This window comes from Athene noctua, chromosome 4, assembly GCF_965140245.1.
Source record: "Athene noctua chromosome 4, bAthNoc1.hap1.1, whole genome shotgun sequence".
Lineage (NCBI taxonomy): Eukaryota > Metazoa > Chordata > Aves > Strigiformes > Strigidae > Athene > Athene noctua.
In genome coordinates this window covers 48,362,142-48,383,352 of record NC_134040.1, presented here as the reverse complement: position 1 = coordinate 48,383,352, position 21,211 = coordinate 48,362,142, and the positions used below count along the sequence as shown (strand labels likewise).

At 41.1% G+C, this 21,211-nt stretch overlaps 1 protein-coding gene across 39 annotated transcripts in view; it reads right to left on the bottom strand.

Moving 5' to 3' along the window:
* The window catches only part of CAMK2D (calcium/calmodulin dependent protein kinase II delta), a 165,432-nt gene extending 149,905 nt beyond the window's left edge, over positions 1-15,527 (bottom strand). For 10 of the 39 annotated variants that reach the window (XM_074905187.1, XM_074905194.1, XM_074905192.1 and 7 more), the window contains exons 1-2: positions 14,856-15,355; positions 13,870-13,964 (exon numbers count right to left, since the gene is read on the bottom strand). In XM_074905187.1, coding sequence (XP_074761288.1) covers positions 13,870-13,964; positions 14,856-14,923 — 163 coding nt within the window. In that variant the 5' untranslated portion in view covers positions 14,924-15,355. Of the gene's footprint in view, positions 1-13,869; positions 13,965-14,855; positions 15,358-15,409 lie in introns of those variants that run through there. The other 29 variants (XM_074905211.1, XM_074905206.1, XM_074905212.1 and 26 more) reach the window with 8 other exon arrangements.
* Between the last annotated feature and the right edge of the window lie 5,684 nt (positions 15,528-21,211).

Below are 21,211 nucleotides of genomic sequence, written 5' to 3'. Positions count from 1 at the left end.
TACAGCTTGAAAAACATCTAAAAGGGAGTATCAGTCTCTTTACAGAGATTTCTTTCGCTTTCTCCTTGTAAATGAGGGTGACCCAGGACAGGGAGAGCACAGGGAGAACCTTAACAAACTATCAAAACACTTTACTAAAAATAATAGGAGCTCTGTTTGTTGTTTTGGTTTTAATGATCAATAAAAAGCTGATACTAGAGAGATTTAGTAACAAACCCAACAGCAAGGGACACACTTCTACCTTAGAAAATCAAGTCACTCAGTCAACCTAAATATTTACACAAACAAGGAAGCTTAATACTCCATTCATTTAAATATATTCCTCCCATATTTATAAAAACACTACTTTTTTTTTTAAAAAAAAAAGGTTATGCCAAACAGCATGTGGCTTTTTTGTGAAGCTTTCTGGTTTAGTACCAATAAATATTTTTGTTTAAAAACCTGTTTCATGTAGCTTTTAATAAAAATTACTATTTTCTGTATAGGAAAGTAAACATGACAGATGCAAACCCAGCTACTAATCTCATGAATGCTTACACTTGTTAGCAAAATTCAGTATGTTAGTTGTTATATTTATCTGTATTGCTAAATAAACAATCACAGTTGATTTGTGTAAAATCACCTCATTTTCAGGATCAGATCATAGAAACCTGATATAACTATAATGAACTTTTTTGTTCCAAAAAGACATGTTCACTTAGTTCAATATTTGAAATCCACCTACTTAGCCCTTACTTCCAGAAGCTCTAGATGCACTTTACTGGGGAACTGGAACCAGCATCAAGTGCCCAGCTCCCATGGAAAGCTCAGGGAAGCAAGGTGCCTCCTTCACCTCTCTCCCAGGGCAAGCTCTAATGGGCAGTGCCACGGAGCACTGGCAAGCTCACCTGAGAAAAGCAGCATCTAGGTCCTCTTACACAATCCTTCAGACCAACATGCTCACTGCCAAAATTTCCTCAAAAAATGCTACAAATACAAACCAGCCAAGAGAATTACACACAGCACAATTCATGTAACCAGAAGCATATACATTTTTCCCTGTTGAGGAAGTTTCTGCTGTCTATTATCATAGCTTTATGAAACACCAGTTGCCTATAAACTAGAGTTTGAGAAACGCTAAAGGAAGGTACGTCTAAGAGGAAAAGAAAAAAAAAAAAATGTCCATGCAATGCACTCAGAAAAACCCTCAAAATCCACATTGAACTAGTTAGGCATTTTTACACACTATATTTTATTGACTGAACCAGTCGACAACAATTAGCAACATTTTGAAAGTGTTTCAGTTTATTGTGTGAATCAATACAACTTTTCTTTAAACAATGAACTAAGCTGCTGTAAGTACATTTGCAGAGTTTTCATTTTTTTTAGCCATTTTGTTGAATAGACGAGCATCTGTGGTTGCAGAAACAAAAGTCAACACTCAGGAACTATTCCTAATTTAGCTTCATTTCAGAGAGCTATTTTCACAGCAGTTTCCACTCGACCTTGCACAGAGGTGAGAGTAATGGCAGGCTGCAGAAAGCTACTATGTCAGAAACTGAACAACATGCCTGTGGAGGAAAGAACTGTTTTTTGACAGTTCTCAAATATACATGATCCTGAGAAACTGTACACCCCCCCAAAAAAGAAAAAAGCATCTGTCTACATCTATGCATATCAGTTACTGGCTGGGTACAGTAAGTCCTCTAAAACATTACTCAGGAATTGTTTCAGGCAGGGATCAATGCCTCCTTCAAGACTCCATTGTTTAAGATGTAGACATAAAAAAAATGAGACACCTGGGGATTAGTGAAAATAGAGATTACCAAACCAGCTTTGAAATTGGTAGGAAACTGGTAAAAGCAGTGACAGGAAATGTAGTGATGGAAAAGAAAGCTGAAGTGAAATTACTAAAGTTTCTTCAGTATTGGTCTCAAAATCAGTCAAATGAATCTGTAAATAACACTGGAATTTACCAGACAAGATTCTCCCATGCAGACACTGGTGATTACTAAAGCCACTCATGAAACCTCACCTAATTTATTTTTTTTTCTGTTCAATTCCAATCCCCCATTCCAAGCATTCATTCATATATATATATATGCACATGTGTATATATATAAATTAGCTTACAACATACATAAGGAAGAATGGCCATAATAATAGCAAGTCTGTCATACAGGACAAGTTAAAGGAAAAAGGCTGTTAAAAAAATAATGGAAATAAAATCATCCTTGATAAATGCACTGATGAAATATGAAGAATTCTCTGAAGGACAACCTAGGCACAGACAACAAACACTGTTCATTAATAAATTTGGACTGTAAATAAAAATATCTTCAAAGTAAATGAGTGCAGTACTAAATTCTCTCTTCAGTAAACCAAAAAGAACTAAGCTCCTCACCTCCCCAGTTAATTTTATGGCAGAGCTTGATTATTGAATGAGATTGTTTACTCTCTTGAAGGACTTGACTTCTCCTTGGATACACTTTAATTTTATTTCTGATTTTTCACCTAAAGACAACTCCAGGTGACAGATGCTCAGCTGTTCCATTAGCCTGTAGAAGTCTGACAGTGGATAAATGTGATTTGAAAGTGGGAAGTTCAGTTTCAGCTAGACTGAATCTGTTACATGAAACAGAAAAACAAACAACAGACCACTGATTTAAAAAAAAAAAAAAATCTGACTAAACTTGACTTTTGAGTATTAGTAAATTACCAATCCCTACTATTCAGAACTATCTAAGGCAGAAGATAGTTGGAGACAGAGTGAAATCACTCCTATTTAAAGGGGATAGAGGGGAATCAATCCTATTTAAAGGAAAAAAAAATGGTTTTTTTTCAAAATTTTGTACTTTAAGGAATATGAACTTTGTTGAGATGTGACAACTTCATGAGATTTATATGGCTACAAGAATGTCCTGTGACCAAAATAAACTAATTTGAAAAATGAGGATGGAATATTAAACCTCATGATTTTGAGACTTAAAAAAATCTCTACCTATTAAAGATTTGAAATACATCTATCTCATGAGTTCTTCTCCCCTTCAGGTTTTCTAAAACCTCCTCTGAGATATGCTGAGCTTACCACCATTAGTATGCAAGGCTAGCTGCATCATTGATCTGGTCCCCAAAACATCTGTAATATTAACACACATCTCCTAGGAGGGGGGATGGACCACATAAGCAACTTCTACTCGTGGAAAATTAAACTCATTAGTAAATGTGTTTTGATTAACATGGCATTGGAAGCAATTTATTACTTAATTTAGCTAGATAGATCATGTTAACCACAAATAAATAAAAATTTAAAGACACCAATTCTTGCCCTCATTACAAGTAAAATTACTTTAGTTAATAGGTGTTTTAGCATGAAACATTTCCTACAGCAAACAAGCTGGCTGGGTACACACAAGCTCTGCCAAATCTTTTCCTGCATCTAGTGTGTGTGCGTACACACACACACACACAATGCTATACTAGTGTTTTTTTTTTTTTCTTCTTTCCCCCCCCCAAATGCAACAGCTGTGAAAGACCATAAAGTGCTGTATGTATAAAAGAAAGTTCACTGGGTTTTGGAAGCTCTTCCATCCAGCTCCAGTACACATCATCTTACAAATCTTACACTTCTAAAAGACCACTGGGAGACTTTAAATGAAAGGGTGAGCAACTAGAAATATTTTTAAGATGGTAAAATTTACTAAGCATAAATGATGAATATCAGCAAAAGCACCATGGAAAGATGCAGAAATCTGACAGAAAACAGTTTGTTTTGTTTTTTTTCCCCCTCCCCCTTTCAGGGTGGTGATACTAAAAAGCCCTGAAAGAAGGAGGTATTTTTATGCCATGATCAGCAGGGCATTTAGTCCCATGAGCACATACCAATGCAATCCTAACCACAATTTCATAGCTGTTCATGCTGTGTAAAGAGAGCAAATACTAGGCAATCTACTTTACACCCGAATTTCCTTTTATTAATTTTAAAAGTAATATACACAGTATAAAAAACACCAAGGTGAGCTTTATATTTTCATAGCTATTTCACAAATAACCAAAACCCATAGTTTTTGGACAGTTGGTTTCTGTACTTAGATTTACTTGCATCTTGGATACACTTAACATTTGTGGCATCTTTCTATAAAAATGGTGGAAAACAAGTCTTCAAGTGCTATTTAATAACCAAAGCTCAGCAGCACCTAGAGCTGCCCTAAGGGAAATCGAAGGTCATCTCCCCAGCACTACAAAATCCTCCCTACAAGGCAGTAACACAGCAACAGAATTCCGTCCCTGTTATACAGTGTTTTAACCAAATATACGATGTATCTTCACATACAGGAGGATATGAATAAAATTAACAAATTAATAAAAGTTTCAAGAGAAACATTTGAATCTGGTGACTGTTTGTTCTAATGAGAAATAGCCTATTAAAACCATTCCTACAAGAAGTCTCCCAAATCAAAATCGTACCTAAGCACTAGCTTGAAATCTGCTATGTAATACAAATAACTTCGAGGCCTCCCTTGACTGATTAAATCACAAACCTATCTCTCCAAGAGGTTAAAATTTAAATGAAAGCTTAGGCTTGGCAAATCCCATCAGATTGTCAAATATGGATATTATGTAGGAACCCCATCTGTTCATGCAGCAACATGAATATGCAACGTGACTGTTGCTGCAACACTTGCATTCACATTGCGGAAAATTTACAAGTAAGCAGTTCCTGACTATAATTAAATCAGGAACAAAGTTCTGAAAACACACACAGTAGATTGCTTGCCACAAACACGAGCTTTGACTAAGTTTACGTTTCTCTTCCTCTCATGTGCTGAGATGATGAAACTTTACAGCAGAGGTGTGTTATCCTTCCCATTTACATCGAGGTTTGTTAATCTTCCTTGCTGGGCAAGGTACACTATTCATTGTGGTGCAGGGAGAGGAGAGTGTGCGTAAGACCGCTTTCTGCCACGTGACCCAGTGCATTGCCCATAATGCGGTACAAACCAATTAACATTTTCACAGGTACAGAGAGCTGCCAGCTGGAGGCCACAGGGTTGAAAGAGTTGTTTGGAAGAGCTCTATACTTGCCTGCGGACTACACACATAGCAACCGTGAACTAACTTTACCATCACGGTTTGGTATATTCTTCAATATACCTTACATCTGTCAAAATTCATGCATGTGCTCACTCAATCCAGAAAACATTCAGTTCATACCATCTTTTGGGGGTTTTTGCTTATAGATCAGATTCTGAAGTTTTTAATTCCCCACATAATAACCTCTGACTAAAGATGGGTTTGGGTAAAGTTCTACATCCAGTGGAATGAAACCACAGCCATGCTTTCCACAGCACTACCAACTGTGTGTTGGCAGAGTAAAAACTGATTCACAATAAAAAGAACCAACTCTAAACAGCACATTTAGGATGGGGGAGAGGCTGTCCAATTGACAACCCAGTTGACTGATTTGGCTGTAACTGAGCAGAAGAAACCATGTTGTGAACTTTTTCAAGAAGCATGCTCTGCATTCCAGGTGAAAGTGACTGCCAAAATGTAAAGTAATTCTGTTTTTATGGATGCCAGACAGTTGTCTTGGAAAGCATCACCAGGATGCAAACTTGCTGTAGCAGTGTATAAATTCTTGTTTAGTGGTAAGAATTAAAAAATATGCCTCCCATCATAAGATGAAATGTTTCATCTTGACCAGCAAATATCCACAGCATCACATTTCCATTATTAAATAAAATCTACTTTGTTACTTTTGAACGTTTTGGAGATTTGTTTTTTTAAATTAAGCCTGCATGCTTTATTATCATCCAAATTTCCTGTGAAATACTTGCTACTTACAAGAGGTCAGGAATTCACACAATAGAAGCTACCTTAAATCACTATGTAGGCAAAGTTCCCTTCTACCAAATACAACTAACTTAAACCAACAGTTGCCTACTTATCTGCAATAGCTTGCTCAGCATATTCCCTATCATTCTCTAGACTTAAAAACCTAATTACAAAAAATATTTGCTGTAGCTCAGATTATGCTTCTTATGCTTGCATAAATTCCCTCTCCTCAGGTTTTTTGACTCTCAACTACAGCAAGTCTTCTATCCAGTGGCATCTACAGAAGCAACACATTCAAAAGAAACGAAGTAAACTCTCAGTTCAGCAGAATATAACCAGCAGCTTTCAATCAGATGCAACAGGAATTAACAGGGCTGCAAAGCTTTAAAATGAATTTTCTAATTCAAACAACTGAAACTCAATGTATTTCAGAACAAGCTGACAACAAATCTAGAAAATGACATTGGATAACAGCACAACTGTCTCTCCTGGAAAAAAATACTAAAACCACGTCACACAAATTCCCCACTCTCTCTGATACCGTGCACAAGACATTTCTCATAATACTAGGATTAAACAGAGGAGGAGTTTGCACAAACATGCACACAAAGATATACACAGAGTTCAGTACATACAAGGAATAAACAGACAGATTGGATTTGTGTGTCTCTAAAACATAGCAGATGTTTCTTCAAATTCAAGGCATAATCATTTTTAATAAGGAATTAAACACAAGGCACTTCTATCGTTAGGTTTTTGTTCTCTATTAACTGAACAGAGGAAGTTACGTTCCCCACATAATCTTTTTAAAATCGCCACAATATCCTTACAAAGCATTTGACAAACATGCAGTAAAGTGTATGAAGGAGGAAGCTGGACCCTGACGTATGAAACACCCTGGCCTACATTTCTCAGGAGGTCAAATGAAGGACAGATACATGAAAAGCACTATTTTGGCAGTATTTGCATTTGTAAAGCAAAATATTTAGCTTTTTTTTCAATCTCTCAGATCAGGCACTTTCCAATTAAATGAAAAAATGAATTAAAAAATACAGCATTCTCCTGTCTTCCAAGCAATAGGGTCACCATCCAAAACAACAATATGGTCCAAGTCAAAATGGTTACCATCAAAAACAACAAAAAAACCCCAAACCCCCCAACCCAGACCATGGAATCATAAAAGTGTAAATAAAAGCAGCAGAGATGACTTCACATACTACTAACCATAACCAGAGAAAGTGAATAAATAATTTTTAGTATTTGGACAAATATATACCTACATGTGGTAGAGCTTTCACATTATAATACCATTTTTATTTTAGTTAGGTTTTAAGACTAAGAGAGGTTTTGAAATTCGGTGCAGAACAAACCCTCAAAAATTCAGTTTCAGTTCTTCCAGGAATGAGTGTATTTCTACCTCACTCTCAATGAGGACAGATGCAAGTCACTTAAATACCTCAGCTGACCTGTAGTTTCAGATTGCAATAGACACAAACCACTGTTTCCTATGTACAGTATTATGAGCAGACAGAAGGTTAAGTGTTTAGCATTGTGCTTATTTCCTTGTTTTCATATTTCACAGAATCACAGATATTTGACCAAAAGCTTTCATTGGAAGCATGATTTGGACATAAGTAGTAAAACATTACCAGGGAACACAACTTCACAGAATCACAAAATCAGCTAGGTTGGGAAGGACCTTGAAGATCATCTAGTCTAACCATTAACCTAGCACTGACAGTTCCCAACTACACCAGATCCTTAAGTGCAAGTCGACCCTACTCTTAAAACACCTCCAGGGATAGGGACTCCACCACCTCCCTGGGCAGCACATTCCAATGCTACTCTCAGAGCAGGACGAAAAGACACATCCATGTTTCAGTATCAGAGTGCAGATGCAGAAGTTGAGTAAAGGTGTTCGGTTCACATTTTTCCCTGTATCTAAGTTGGCCCTTCTCTCCCAACAGAAGCAATTCTGCAAGTGGAGCCATTCAGATGTGCACTTAAGTCTTTAGTTTGCAGTAAGGAAACACACTAAGTAGAAGCACACATTGGTGCCAGAATTTGCAACTTCTGACAGAAAATGGCAGCAAAACGGTAGTTGAGTAAGTCCCCAAGAATTCCTTTGTTGTTAACACTTCAGTGGAAGAGATTTGAAAGCAAAGAGAGGGTCCAGGCCAAACGAGTGGTGAAACACAATGAGAGAAAATGGAAAAACCCCACACAGATACATTCAACTGACATAATTTTAGGCATGCTTAATAATCTTGGACTTCAGACAGAAAAACATTGATGTATGCCCCCTGCCTCCATCAAGCTTGGTCAAACCCTTTTAATTCTCCATGCCCCCCCCCCGCCAAGTTATTAGATTTGCGTCGTGTGTCCATTGCAAACAAAAGCTACAGTTCCACAAACTTCCAACCTTCAGGATAACTTGCAAGCACTGTTTTTACAGTATCACTTCAAACTATGAAGCTATATATCAAGGACATTTCTCTGAAGCATGTGACAAGGACAGCAGCAGAGTATACTAGAATTCCTTTTACCCCATCCCCCATTTGCAAATATGTTAAAGCATGTGCTACAATTTTAACTTTTTCTAGTACATACCTCCCAGTAAGAACACCAGCAATAAGCTTTAATGATATCAAGAGCAATACATGCATATTCAAATTCTGATGTAATTTGTTTAAGGCCTATCACTGCATGAGCTATAAAGAGAATCTCCTTCTGTAAGAGCAACAGCAGTCACAACAGAGAGAAAATAAATCTCTTGCAAAAATACTCAAAAGTGGCATTATCAAAATCATATTTGCTAAGGGTAATTTAAGTATGAAGTGCCAGGAAAATTAATTTCAAATCTAGTTTAAACTGTTAGAGTAACTTACTACGAACAAAGACTCATCACAATGAGTTTCAAAGTCTTCATTCTCACTGGTATTTGAAAGCTCTTCAGATTTTCACTAAAAACAAAACATAACAAAAGCACTAAACCTTCAAAACAGATCACCTAACCAAAAATCTGATTTTTTTTTTTTATAACACTCTATGAGTGCTCTCTTCTACTTGGAGCTCTCTGAAGGGACTTAGTCTTAACAGACAGAACCAGTAGCCTGCTAAAGTATGGTAATTAGCAATTGAAACAAATACTTGCGGATAAATACACAAACATATCCATGTTAAATCACAGCATCTATGTCAAACTGACAAGAATGCTGTGACTAAGCTTAAGAAAGAGAATATTTAAAAAAGAGCAACCACATGTTAGCAGGTAAGCCTTCTTACATACTATTGAAAAACATTTTTTAAAACATTTTTAACACAAAGGCAAACATACTGCTTCTCAACAGGTAATTAACCTGAGAAACAGACTACAGCAAGATATTGAAGAACATACCCAAAATCCGAAGCTTAATTCTTGGAGTCACAAAGACAAAATCTGCTTCACTGGCAACTAAACGCCCTTAAGGATAGTACTCTATGTGTGGGAATAACTTCATGTGTATGTAGGAAGTTAGCATCAAAAATACATGTGCTATAATAAACTTGCACAGGTAAATGTGTGCTTCAGAGACTAAGATCTTTAGCTAGATTAGGTAGAATTATTTTCTCCTCCTATGGAGTACAGGAAGCCTTATTAGAGGTTGCCTCCCTGTAAAACATCTGGCACTGACTGATGCAGGCTACCTGACTAGATTGAAATGTTGGTCTAGTGACACAACAAAAGTGTTTGTCTCTGCATCATGAAAAACTACGCTCAGAAATACCAGCCTATATGCATCATCTTTCATTCACCTTCTTAATATATTTTAAATCACTTTAGGGATCATGAGGTGCTCTACTTGCACAGCTTCAGACACTGAAATGCTCTTCCCACAGCAAGGTTACTCAATACTGCCACTAAAATCCTGTTCCAAAAGGGTGGGGTTTTCAAACTCCTCATCCGTCAGAGTTTGTTGTGGGGAAGTGCAATTGCTCTAGTCACCTCTGGCTATGCCTTGCATCTGCAGTCACAAGCCCATTGGAAATACTCTCTTTGAATAGGAAGATGCTGAAAAGGATTTGGGAAATTTCCTATGATTATGGAAGGAAAATAACCAGTGAGACCTCCAAGGCTCAAAGCTCACTGAAGCTAATGAAATGGCTGGTCCCTGAAAGCTCACAAGAGCTTTTCACAAAGAAGCGATAACCTCCAGCTGATTCTTACATTACTCTTAATAATATGTATGCCCATAAACAAAGCAATTTGTGTTTCTGCTGCAGCAATCTAGGGGCTGGGAGAGGTGTGTCTAGGCAGTTTTTACAAAAGCACCCTAGAAAAGAAAATGGGCTGGAACATCATCCTCTCGCAGATGCCATCAAATCACCATCAAAGGCACAGTGCTTCGGGCCACCACAGAAAAAATGTCAATGGGTTACTGGCAAAAACTACACCTCATGAAAATATATTAGTAATTGATCTTTTCAAGTATGATCAGAGAAGAAAATACTTATCTCTTCTTTTTTTTAAAGTCAGAAAACAAGGCTCAAACCTGTTAAGAAAAGGGGATTTGTTTATGTGAAATCAATCTGGATCAAAGTCAGAAGACTCTTAAAAAAAAAAGCTGTATAGATAATGACAAAAAGAAAAAGATGATTTGTTAATTATTTGAAACAGACACGGGAAAAGTAAAGTCACCTCACAGAAGTTCACTTTTATCTATGTTGCTTTCAACACAAGAAAAACAACAGAGAAGCCCAAAACAGCACACTGTAGAAACCAAGGAGTAAGAAAATCCCAACTTCATCAGATGAAATGATACATCAAACATACATCCTTCGCTTTATTCTTAGCTTTCTGTGTGCTTGTTCACTGCTGTACTTCATTTTAGAGGGGTATGCTACATACCTTTATTTTCTCCCGTTTTTAAAAATCAGCAGCATAATCAAATAGTGCACACTTGTTGAGAACATATTCTATTGATACAAAACTAGCCATTGAAATTCTAACTTAATACTTGAACTGTAATTCAGTGTAAATGCCAAGTCAAAGCTCAGAACTTTTAAGTGCAGCTTAAGAGTACGGAAGAAGAGTATATTATTCTAATAAGCAAAAGCATTTTTGCTATACTGAAATAAAGAGATTTAAATTGAAAATATTTATTATTTCTATTAGTAAAATCAGAAAAAGGTGGAATCGTTATGTAAAGTCAAATATTTAAAATAATCATTTCTTAAGTGTTTTTATTACATTTTGGACTACAATTTGTAAATACGAGCACAGCAGATCTAAATAACAGATCATCAACTTAAAAGCACAAAGGTTACTTCTGCTAGAACAGGGGGCATAGCTTCCTTTCCCCTCCAAATTAAAATGAAAGCCCATGCCTCTGCACACACACTATTAGTCTGAAATTTCCCTGTAACTATACAGGGAAACACACCTTCACCAGCATAAGTCTGTGACCAGATCAGTACCTGGGTTTAGAAGGACTACTGAAGTAAGGATTGGGTTAAATCTCCAAGAACATTTATGGCTGAGGTGAAGGAGGGATGGGGACATGAGTACTGCCACGACTGGGCTGAAGCCACCTATGTAACTTTTAATTTCAAAACTGCCTTAAGGCATTTTTATTTAGTCTTGATGCTGCCATATTATACATTGACACTGCTGCTCTTCACTCTTGTAAGCAAGAAGGCCCAAATTTGACACCGTGTTTAAAAGACTTCCAGAGAGCCAGGCACTGTACTAGGGATACTCATTTCCAAGCCAAGAACCTCTTAACTCTGCTCACTGATGAAGCTCACCTCATGGAACAGTCCTTTAGGTTTACACTAGAATTGGTATTTCAAGTAAGAATTACGAAACACAAAAGTGAACTGCTACCTCATCATAAGACAGTTTGGATGTGAGTAGAATGAAACTTACAATTTAGATTTGAAAAACAGCATCTTAGTTCTAAGCTGTATACCTATTATCAGCCAGGAGAAAGTGTCACAGTTTGAGGCTTTTTAATGTTTAGTTTTTGTACCACAAGTGCAACTAAAGTGCACCTTCCTGCAATTAAAGAACTGCCTAATAAGGATTTGAAGATTTCTCCAAGAAGCTTGCTCTTCAAAAGCTTTTTAGTAGATTTCAAAAAGCTAAAAACCAAAACAACCACCACAAAAAACACCAAGCAAATAAAAAACATCAAATATTTCTGGGATCTCTGAAAACAGAGATGGAAACACATTCTCCGCATTCATGGACATGGCATCACATGTGTTCTGATAAGAAAGGATATTTCACACTCCATTTTTGAAACATAACCCCTTCCTTTATGGGCTTATGTGCTAAACCTGTAGAAAAATCTCTGCGCGAATTTTGTCTCATTCCATCTTGTGAGCCAAATTCTTCAGATTATGCTTCCACTGATTAATGGACTACACCAAGGACCAATTCGGTCCTGCACAAACAGTCAAAGTAGTACAAAAATTAAAGCTTGAAATATAGTACATTCCAAATAATGACTTCTAAGGAAGACAAAATTTTTATTAATTTAGCCTAGCCTTTCAAGATTTATCCCATCATACATAAAACCCATAGCACATAGGTACCCTAGTGCCGATCTTGCTATAGCTTCTCATGTTGAAAGGTACCTAGATCTACAAAATCACACAGAACGTGTAGTTCATTTCAAGCATCAAAATTCAACAGTTCATGTTACTGTGCTAACAAAAAAGATGTTTTAAGAAAATTTGTGAAAATATTTTATCTTAAGTATTACTGTTTTCCTAACTTCTCTCCCTTTAAATCCATAACTTTACAAATAAGTATTTAAAATGTAAGTACCTTTTTAAAAATAAAGGAAAACAAATCTCACAGGGATAGTATGACAACTAAAATTCAGCAAAAGCCAAAAAGTAAATTTTCACACAACTTTCATTAGCTGAAAATAAGAGTACTGACACAATGTTGAAAGATCTTTGTCAGAGAGCAACATGTTACCAGAGCATGCCATAACGTCACATGTGATATTTTATGTTTAAATTTAATGAATTAATTCAAACTGTTTACCTGCAGTGATTCCTTTGCATCAAAATCAAACCAGGTCATAAACAGGTTTTCGTTCTGACACTGTTTGCTTATTCACGTGATTCCATGTTCTCTACCACACCACAAATTCATACCAAAACACAGACGACGTTAGCAGAGAATAATCCATAATCTCTGACATCCTAGCACAAGCACTCTGACTTGGACTTAAGCAATTGACATATGACCATTAAGGCTTGCTTTTGACGACAGTAACCCACAGTATGTGTATATTTACCTCAAATGTATCACAAAGATGTATCCACTGACACTGAAAATACCTGGGAAATATTCACATCTCACAGAGAGTACAAAGAAGCTGTACAGCAGGTATTACGGTTGGGTTGTAAAACAGTTCATCACTTGATCAGAATGACTTGCTTCACAAATGGTGAGTTCATAAAATGGCAATTTTCTCCCTTAATGTAATTTTCTTCTCATAACAAAGTTTAGTATGAGGTAGAAGTACACTTTTTCCGATGCATGCATAGTCAGACAGGCCTTGATGTTCATGTTTAAATGCAGTGGAAACACAAAACTAAGTAAAGCTATGATATGTAAAACAAAAGCTATAATGGAAACTTATTATTTCCCAACCTTCCTCAAAAAAATCAGCTTGCAAAATGCTTGCAAGCTGATATTCAAAGTTCTTTAGATACAAACCGAAGTGGCTACATTATGTTACATTTAGGTTTTGCACATCTTTCCTTGAAATGTGTTACAGCGACCTCAGACCTCCACGCAGCCAATCCATGAAACATTTAACATAGAAAAAAACCAAGCACCAAGGAAATGAAAAAAAAAAAACCAACCAAAAAACAAAACAAAAAAAAACCAACAAACAAACCAAACCCAAACCCAAGGAAATGGGGGGGAAAAAAATGTATTAAGAAATGTATCAGATAATTTAGCTACTTTTATTATTTTTTTAAGGCTTACCACAAGAATGCAAAAAACGGGGAGGAGGGATCATAAAAACTAGGTTAAAATATACCCACCCCTAGCCGAAAGCTTTTTGGTGTTGATAATTTTGGCAGCGTACTCTTGTCCTGTGGTGATTTTCATACATCTCCTCACGACGGAGAACGCCCCTCTGGAAACCAAGAAGCGAACAAAGTGTCAGTCTAACTGAAACGGTTCACTGCCATTACCGGCGCGAAGGTTTTAACGGGTTTCAGCGAGAGGTGTGATGTCGGCAGAATTAAAAAAAATTAAAAAACCCTAGAGAGTTCCGGTCAGCGTTGATTTTATTCACCCGAACAGTAAACTCTGGTCAGAAGCGCGGGTACTAGCCATACGACCGAACCCATCCCCGCCTGCAGCCGCTGGGCGGAGGGAGGGCACATTTGCATTGCCCCAAGGCCGGCACCCGCCGCGGGGACAATGCTGCGGCGGCCCGGGCCCGTGTGTCCCGTCCCCCCCCCCCCCCCCCCCCCCGGTGACACCGGCGCCCCGCCGGGCCGCCAACATGGCGATCAGGGCCGAGAGTCGCCGGCCCCGGCGCTGGGGGGCGCCGCGCGCCGACAGCCCCTCACCCACCGACCCCCCACCCAACCCACACCCCCCCCGCCCCGCTACAGCCATAATAATCAAAATAATTAAGTAACGATACGGCAGCTTCCGCACCTCCCGCGTCGGGAGGCTGAGGGCAACTCCCCGCCGCCCGCCCGGAGCCTCTGGCCGCCCCGGGGCGACGGGCGGGCGCGGACCCGCAAATAAGGCTCAGGTTGGGGGGGTCTCTGGGAGGCTGCAGCCAGGGCGCTCCCCCGGTGGCCCTCCGCGGCGGGCGCCCCGCCGGGCTGGCGGCACCGGTAAGGCAGCCCCCGGTCCAGCACCCGCCGGCGGGGCTCGCACCCCGAGCCCGCGCACCCACGGGTCCTTCCCCCCGCTCCCGACCCGGCCACGCCGGCTCCCCGGCCCCGCGCCGGCTGCCCCGCGCCCGTTCCCCCAGCGGCGGGGCGCGCCCGGCGGGCTCCGTCCTTACTTCCCGAGCTCCTCGAAGAGCTGGTACTCGTCGGTGAACCGGGTGCAGGTGGTGGTTGAGGCCATCATGAGGACGGGCGGCCGCCGGTACCTCCGGCGGCCAGGGACGGCGAGGCGGTGACGGCGGAGGGGCTGTGAGGCGAGGCGAGGCTCCGCGCCGGCTTCTCCTCCTCCTCCTCCCCGCCACCGCCTCCTCTCGTGACGGGGCTGCCTCCGCGCCCTCCTCTCCGCCAGCTGGCGCGTCCTCCCCGCGCAGGTCTCCGGTCTCTCCTCCCCTCGCCCTTTAGGGAAACGACTACACAAGTGTGTGTCTCTCTGTCCCCAGCCCGCCGGGGGAGGTGCCGCCCAAAGGGAAAGCAAAACCCGGGCGGGGGGCGCGGCGCCGCCGGCCCAGGGGTGCCTCCGCCTTCCGCTCCCGCCGCGCCTCTGCCCCGTCTCCCGGTGCCGTGCCTCCCCCTAGCGACCCCAGCCGCGGCCGCCCCGTCGCGGCTGCCTGATTCTTCCTCCCTCCCCTCGCCCCGCCCGTCGGGGACGCCGTAGCGCGGGGACTCTCACACAGCGGCCGGGGACCTGCGCCGCACCGGGAGCGGGGGAAAGCCCCGGTCCGCAGGGCGGGCGGCGGCGGGAGGCGCTGTCGCGGCCGCCTCAGCCCTGAGGAAACGGATGCACCTGCGCCCCGTTCCTCAGCGACCGCCTGACGTCACAAACCGCCCGGCAGGAGCCGGCGGGGGGGCGCGGGCGGGGGGCTCGTGTACGCGCGCGTGGCGGCGGCGGCGCCGGCACCCGGCGGGAAGCGCGCGAGGGCGCGCGCGGCCAGGGGCCGCCGCGAGGGCGGCAGCGGCGGGGGCGCCCCGCCCCCCGCCCCGTGGCGTCACAGCGGCCCTGCCCGCGCGCGGAGAGCGGGAGCGCGCGTGCGCGGGCGGCGGGGGCGGCCGTGGGGCTTCCGCGCGCCCGCACCTGCCGGCCGCGGGGTTTCCGCGGGAGGGGCCTCGGGGCGCCGCTGGGCCCGCCGCAGCCTCCCCAGCCCCCGCGGAGCGGCTCCGCCGGCCCCGGCCTCCCTCGCCGGGGCTGGGGCGAAAGCGGGTCGCTGGCGGGGACGCGCCGCTGTGGGCGGTCTCTGTGCGGGAGGCGATGCGCCCCGAGGGGACGGCGGCCTCCGGTCGAGGCGCGGGGGCTTCCTGCCCGCGCCTGGGCGAGGAACGAGGGCTGTTTGTGCCGTGCAGGCACAGCGCGGACGGTACCGGCGGGCCCCGCTCTTCACCGACCGACCGTCGTGGCAGAAATGGCTTCGTAACGATTAACTGTCTCCTTGGGCACGGATTCGCCAGAAACCAATCAGTATCTCACGATCATATTAAATTAAGACAGCATCTGTGCAGCCCGTGGCTCACTTTCATGGCCGGGTTCCTTAAACGAGCCATCGCAGTTGGTCTCCCTGGATCCGGGGGGATCCAGCCTGAGAGGTGGAGAGCGGGAGCAGGGAAAGCAGAATCCTTGCCGAGACAATGTAGGTGTTGGCCACAGCTTTAAGGAGACCTCGAGACAGGCGTGCTGCGAAGGGAGGGTCGCACGCACCAAACCCAGCACCTCCAGGGCATACCAATAAGGCTGTATTTGCTGCACAGATAGACGGGAAGGGTGGAGAACACGAAGCAGAGAGTACATGTGTGGTGATGAAGATAAAATGTAATAGCAAACAGCTGTCTCGGTTCTTTAACCTTGGGCTAATTTCCGTCCCAAATAAGGGTAGGCTTCTCTGTTAAAATAGCATGCAACAACATCATCAAAGAGCACTCATGAACACAAACTGAGGGGTTACCGGGCCATCTGAATTGTATTGAAATTCAAGAGAGAATTCTGCAAGACGCTTTAAATGTGTCTGATTTTTGAAGTGTTTTGAATGTAATTGTTTCAGTGTTACTGAAAGCATAGTAAAAATGCTGTTGAAATAAAGAAAGTGTTTGTGTGTGGGAATTTTGGGGGGTAAAGGAGAAACGTATGTTTGGATTTGATTTATCCATAAGATTTCCTTTTCTATAACTATTTAAAGCTAAAGTAAAAGTAACAGAGGAAGAAATGCTAGTTGTTGGAACTGCAACGATGTTAAAACCAAAACTATTTCCTAATTTTGACGTTTTTCCTTTGAAAAGCTTTTCGAATGTATATGTGCCACCAATGTCTTTGTAACTTCATGCTTCTTTCTGGCCTAAGCTTTGCCAATAACAATTTGCTCCAGACAAGTCCTGTCATTTTGCTTTTATTCTTTTCTGATAAACTGAGTGGTGGGAGATAAGTAATGAGTTAAATTAACATCTGCACAGCTGTTTAAACATTTAAAGTGTTCAGTGTGTCAGTTTATGGTACAACTAGAGCTTCACTAAGGGGCAGCATGCTGCTTGAGTCTAAGTAGGCAGTCTCAAGCATTATTTTGATACATAAGAAGACACACCTATGAAACACATCCACAAAGATTTCTTTTACTTTAAAGCTCTAGAGTTTCTAGACTCAGGATCCAGAGCTGTGATCTTGTAGGAACAGTTTAAAACCTGCCAATTCTTCCCTAAACTAATGCGAACGCCCATGTACGAGGGTAATTTTCCCCTGGGTGAGGCAGCTGCACCTCATACAAATACAACTAAATTCATGGCATAAAGGCAGCAGCAAAGAAAGTCTTTGAAACTTGTGAGCAAGTACAAAGCGTTTACTCCATAAGTTCCTCTCCAGGGAAATGTTACATGCAGCAGAGTGAGTATGGAGAGACTGGAGGATGTTTCTATTTAGACCAGCAAATTTACATTGGAGCAAGAATGAATCTATTCTCAGATCAGAGAAGGGAACTCACATTAAAAAGTATTCAGAATGGTAGCATATTTCTTAGTTCCCCCTAACGAAAATATAACATGTGAGTTGTGCATAATTTTGTATATATCTGCATAAATAACGCAATCAGCAGTACTGAAACCCCAGAGTGGTCTGATGATTGTGAGTATTTTTGGGGGCATGTCTGCTGGGTTCTTTATCCATATATACATAGATATTACAAAATTTAACATATTTCCCTGTCCTATGTCATTTTTTTCTAATAGTATATTCTAACAACAAGCATCTGGCCAAAGTGTCTGTTAGTACTGTGCCATACACTTATTATTCAATTAAAAAATATTCAGAAGAAATTATTGAAGTCAATTCACTTTCTTGATGTTGTTTTTGTGGTGTTTTGGATGACGTTATAAGGATGCATGATCCAAAAGATTAAAAAAAAAATCCTTTTTTTTTAATTTCCCCATTTACCAATCGGGGGGGGGGAGGCCAAGTAGTTCTGACAGAAATATCAAGCATGAATTTTATTAGAGGAGCTAAGGAAAGAAAATAGCTGTTTACAAGATCAGTATCATAGGGCTTGGAGAACTTCCATAAGGAGAGATATTAGGGAAGTGATGAATAGCTTGGAAACAGCTCAGTCAATAATTTTTTTTCTTGTTACAACAATTATCTCACAAACGTATCACTCTTGAGCTGAAACAAAATGTTACGGTTTAACAGTGTTGTTACTGTGTACTGTTGTAGAGTTACTGTTTTATAGTTTAACAAAATGTTAAGCTCAGTGGAATGAATTGTATATTCGACTTTAGAATGAAATAACATTTATTGAGGCAAAGGAAATTGTATTTATTTTAAGAGTTTCCTACCTCAGCAAGGTTTTTGCTTCATATGGCTTTATTTTTAGACAGCCAAAGTGAGGTTTTTGTTTTATTTCAGATCATGCAAATAAAGACTTTTAATTTGCTTATGTTTTGAAGGAGTCAGAGAGCTTTCAAAAGGTCATGCATGTAGACTTCTCATTATAAGAACTGCTAGGAATATTGTGTATTTAGTTCATGAACAAATGCAACAGCCATTTACAGCAGAGGTCCAGCCAGAAAACAGCCTGAAAACCTGAGCACTCTTGGGTTTAGCTAAATACTCACTTTATGAGCAGATGGTCTTAAACAGAATTCCTCGGTCCTTCCGGAGGTTGCATGTATTCTTGTGGCAAAATGCTTATTGCCTTGGGACAACTGATGGAAAACACTGGAGCAGTTACAGGTACATTATTGCAGTAAAGCTGAAAACCTGAAATTTGATCAGTAAAATATCCCTATTTTGTTGATTTAAAATGTGTCCAAAGAACTCCTTAACAGCAGATTGAAAGTATCATCATTTTTCCACAGTGGCTCACATTGATAATGCATGACAAACATCCCTAAACTGGCCAAGAACGTGGTTGTGGGCTTGATCTAATGAGCATCAGGAGGTGAAGGAAGCTGAGATCTATGGGATAAAGCACCACAGCTGAACATTTCTGCTAGCATGAGCAGCAGGGAAGGCAGTGGGTAGGAGTACGATGGAAAAGTCAGAGGAGAGTTGTCAAAGTAGGAACAAAAAAGGAAGAGAGAGTGCTGTGTGGGAGCAGGAGGAAGGGAGAGGTGTTAGACAGCAGATGGAAAGGGGAAATTAGACCAATGGACCTGTGGCTGATGAAGTCACATGGCTTGCATAGTGAAAGACAAGAAGAGAGACAGAGAGTAAATGAGTTTTTTAATAGGAACAGACAATCACAGAAACATACCAAGTGAAGAGGACAGGGAACAAAGGGAGACAACTTTTCTTAGAAAAAGGAATAAATAGAGGGAAATTAAAAGAAAGTGAAACAGTTAGGGTCAGACACAAAAATAATCGATGTGAAAGTGGATATAAGAATGAATCTCTGAAGACAGCAGGAAAAATGGGGAGATGTTAATCAAAGAAAAGACCAAACATGTATGTGGAAACAAGGAAAGATATAGGAACGGGATAAAAAAAAAAAAAAATCACCTCTGAGAAATCACACAGAAGACCATGGATGGGTTTGCAGTTCATTGTAATATTAATTTGAACTGGAGGCAACAGATTTCAGGTTGGTACTGAATTATCTGTTGCATCATGTTCTATCTCTTCTTTGTTTTCTCACTGGAGCTGTTGGGCTTTCCTAAATAAACTTCGGTGGGGGGCGGAAGCACAGGTAACATCACCTGGTCAACATGCCAGAGACTGACTCGTTGTAACCTATCATTTCCAAGTGATGATGGTGACCTAAGGTGTGTCTTAATGTCTTCTGCTGGAGCAGCTCTCTCCCAAACACCTTCTGATCAGTGCTGACTCCAGAAACTGGTTCCAGTCCCAGACATCCCAGGTCTCCAGCGAGTGGTAAAGAGCCACAAGTGGGGCTGCTGAGCAACCTGCCCTAGGGCTTGTTTTCTTTCCACGGAGAAGCAGTCTTGCTCAATCCCTTGCTGCACTTGTTCCACCATGTGCACATAAGCACTCGCAGAAGTAGATCCTTGAAGGTTCCCCAAAGAAAATTAATTATTTATCCATTATTTACACCCTTGGCAAGCACCTTACTCCCTGACTATGGCAGTATGTGTGCTCGCTCTTATTCTCCTGCTGGGGCACTCTTACATAGGATTAATTTACTCTTCAGTGAACCAGAAAGATGTTGGCAGAATAACTGATTTGATAGCTCAGTGATTCTGTCACGCTCTTGGTATGCAGGAGACCAAAACTTCTTTCTGGCCTAAAAAAACACTACTCCTGACAGATGAGGAGGCACTACAGGGAGAACTCAGTGAAAAATTAATGCATTTTTTTTAATCTTTGTGTGTGTGTGGCAAGAACAAAAATACAGACTTAGCAAAACTGAGGTGTTTCAATTTGTTTGTATTGGAAACAGAAATGCCCTAATAAGATTGAAGTTTCATCTCAGGATTTTAGATAATACAATTTTCTTCTTTTTTATTTGAAGGTATTTTTAATTAAGATTGTTCCTTTAAAATAATGCTTTTGAAGAGAGTGATTTCTGTTTAATACACTTTAATTTTGAGCTGAGTAATTTTTAATTAATCCCTAGCAAACAAGATATTACATTATTTACAGAGATCTTCTTACAAGCAAGTAGCAGAGTCAGCAACACTCCAAGAATTATACCTTTTGCCACTGACGCAATTGCAAGACATGGATTCGAATGATAGATACCATTAAAGAAAAAGATACTTCAAGCTGTGAATTAATTAGTCAATGGAGCAAGGACTGGAAGATGAGAAGGAAGAGCAGAACCAGAAAAGCATGCATAAGGTTGCTATCTTACGCACTTAATGACTGAAACCATGTCAATGGGATGCCAGATTCAGGGATTCAGTGACAAAGTCAGCAAACACCACTGCTCTAAGCAGTAACATTTTGAATCCTCAGATCTAAGAAAAAAAAATCAGTGATTAATTGAAAGCATCCGGAATGCTTCAGTAAAAATATTATAAACTGTAACATTTAGGAGCATTA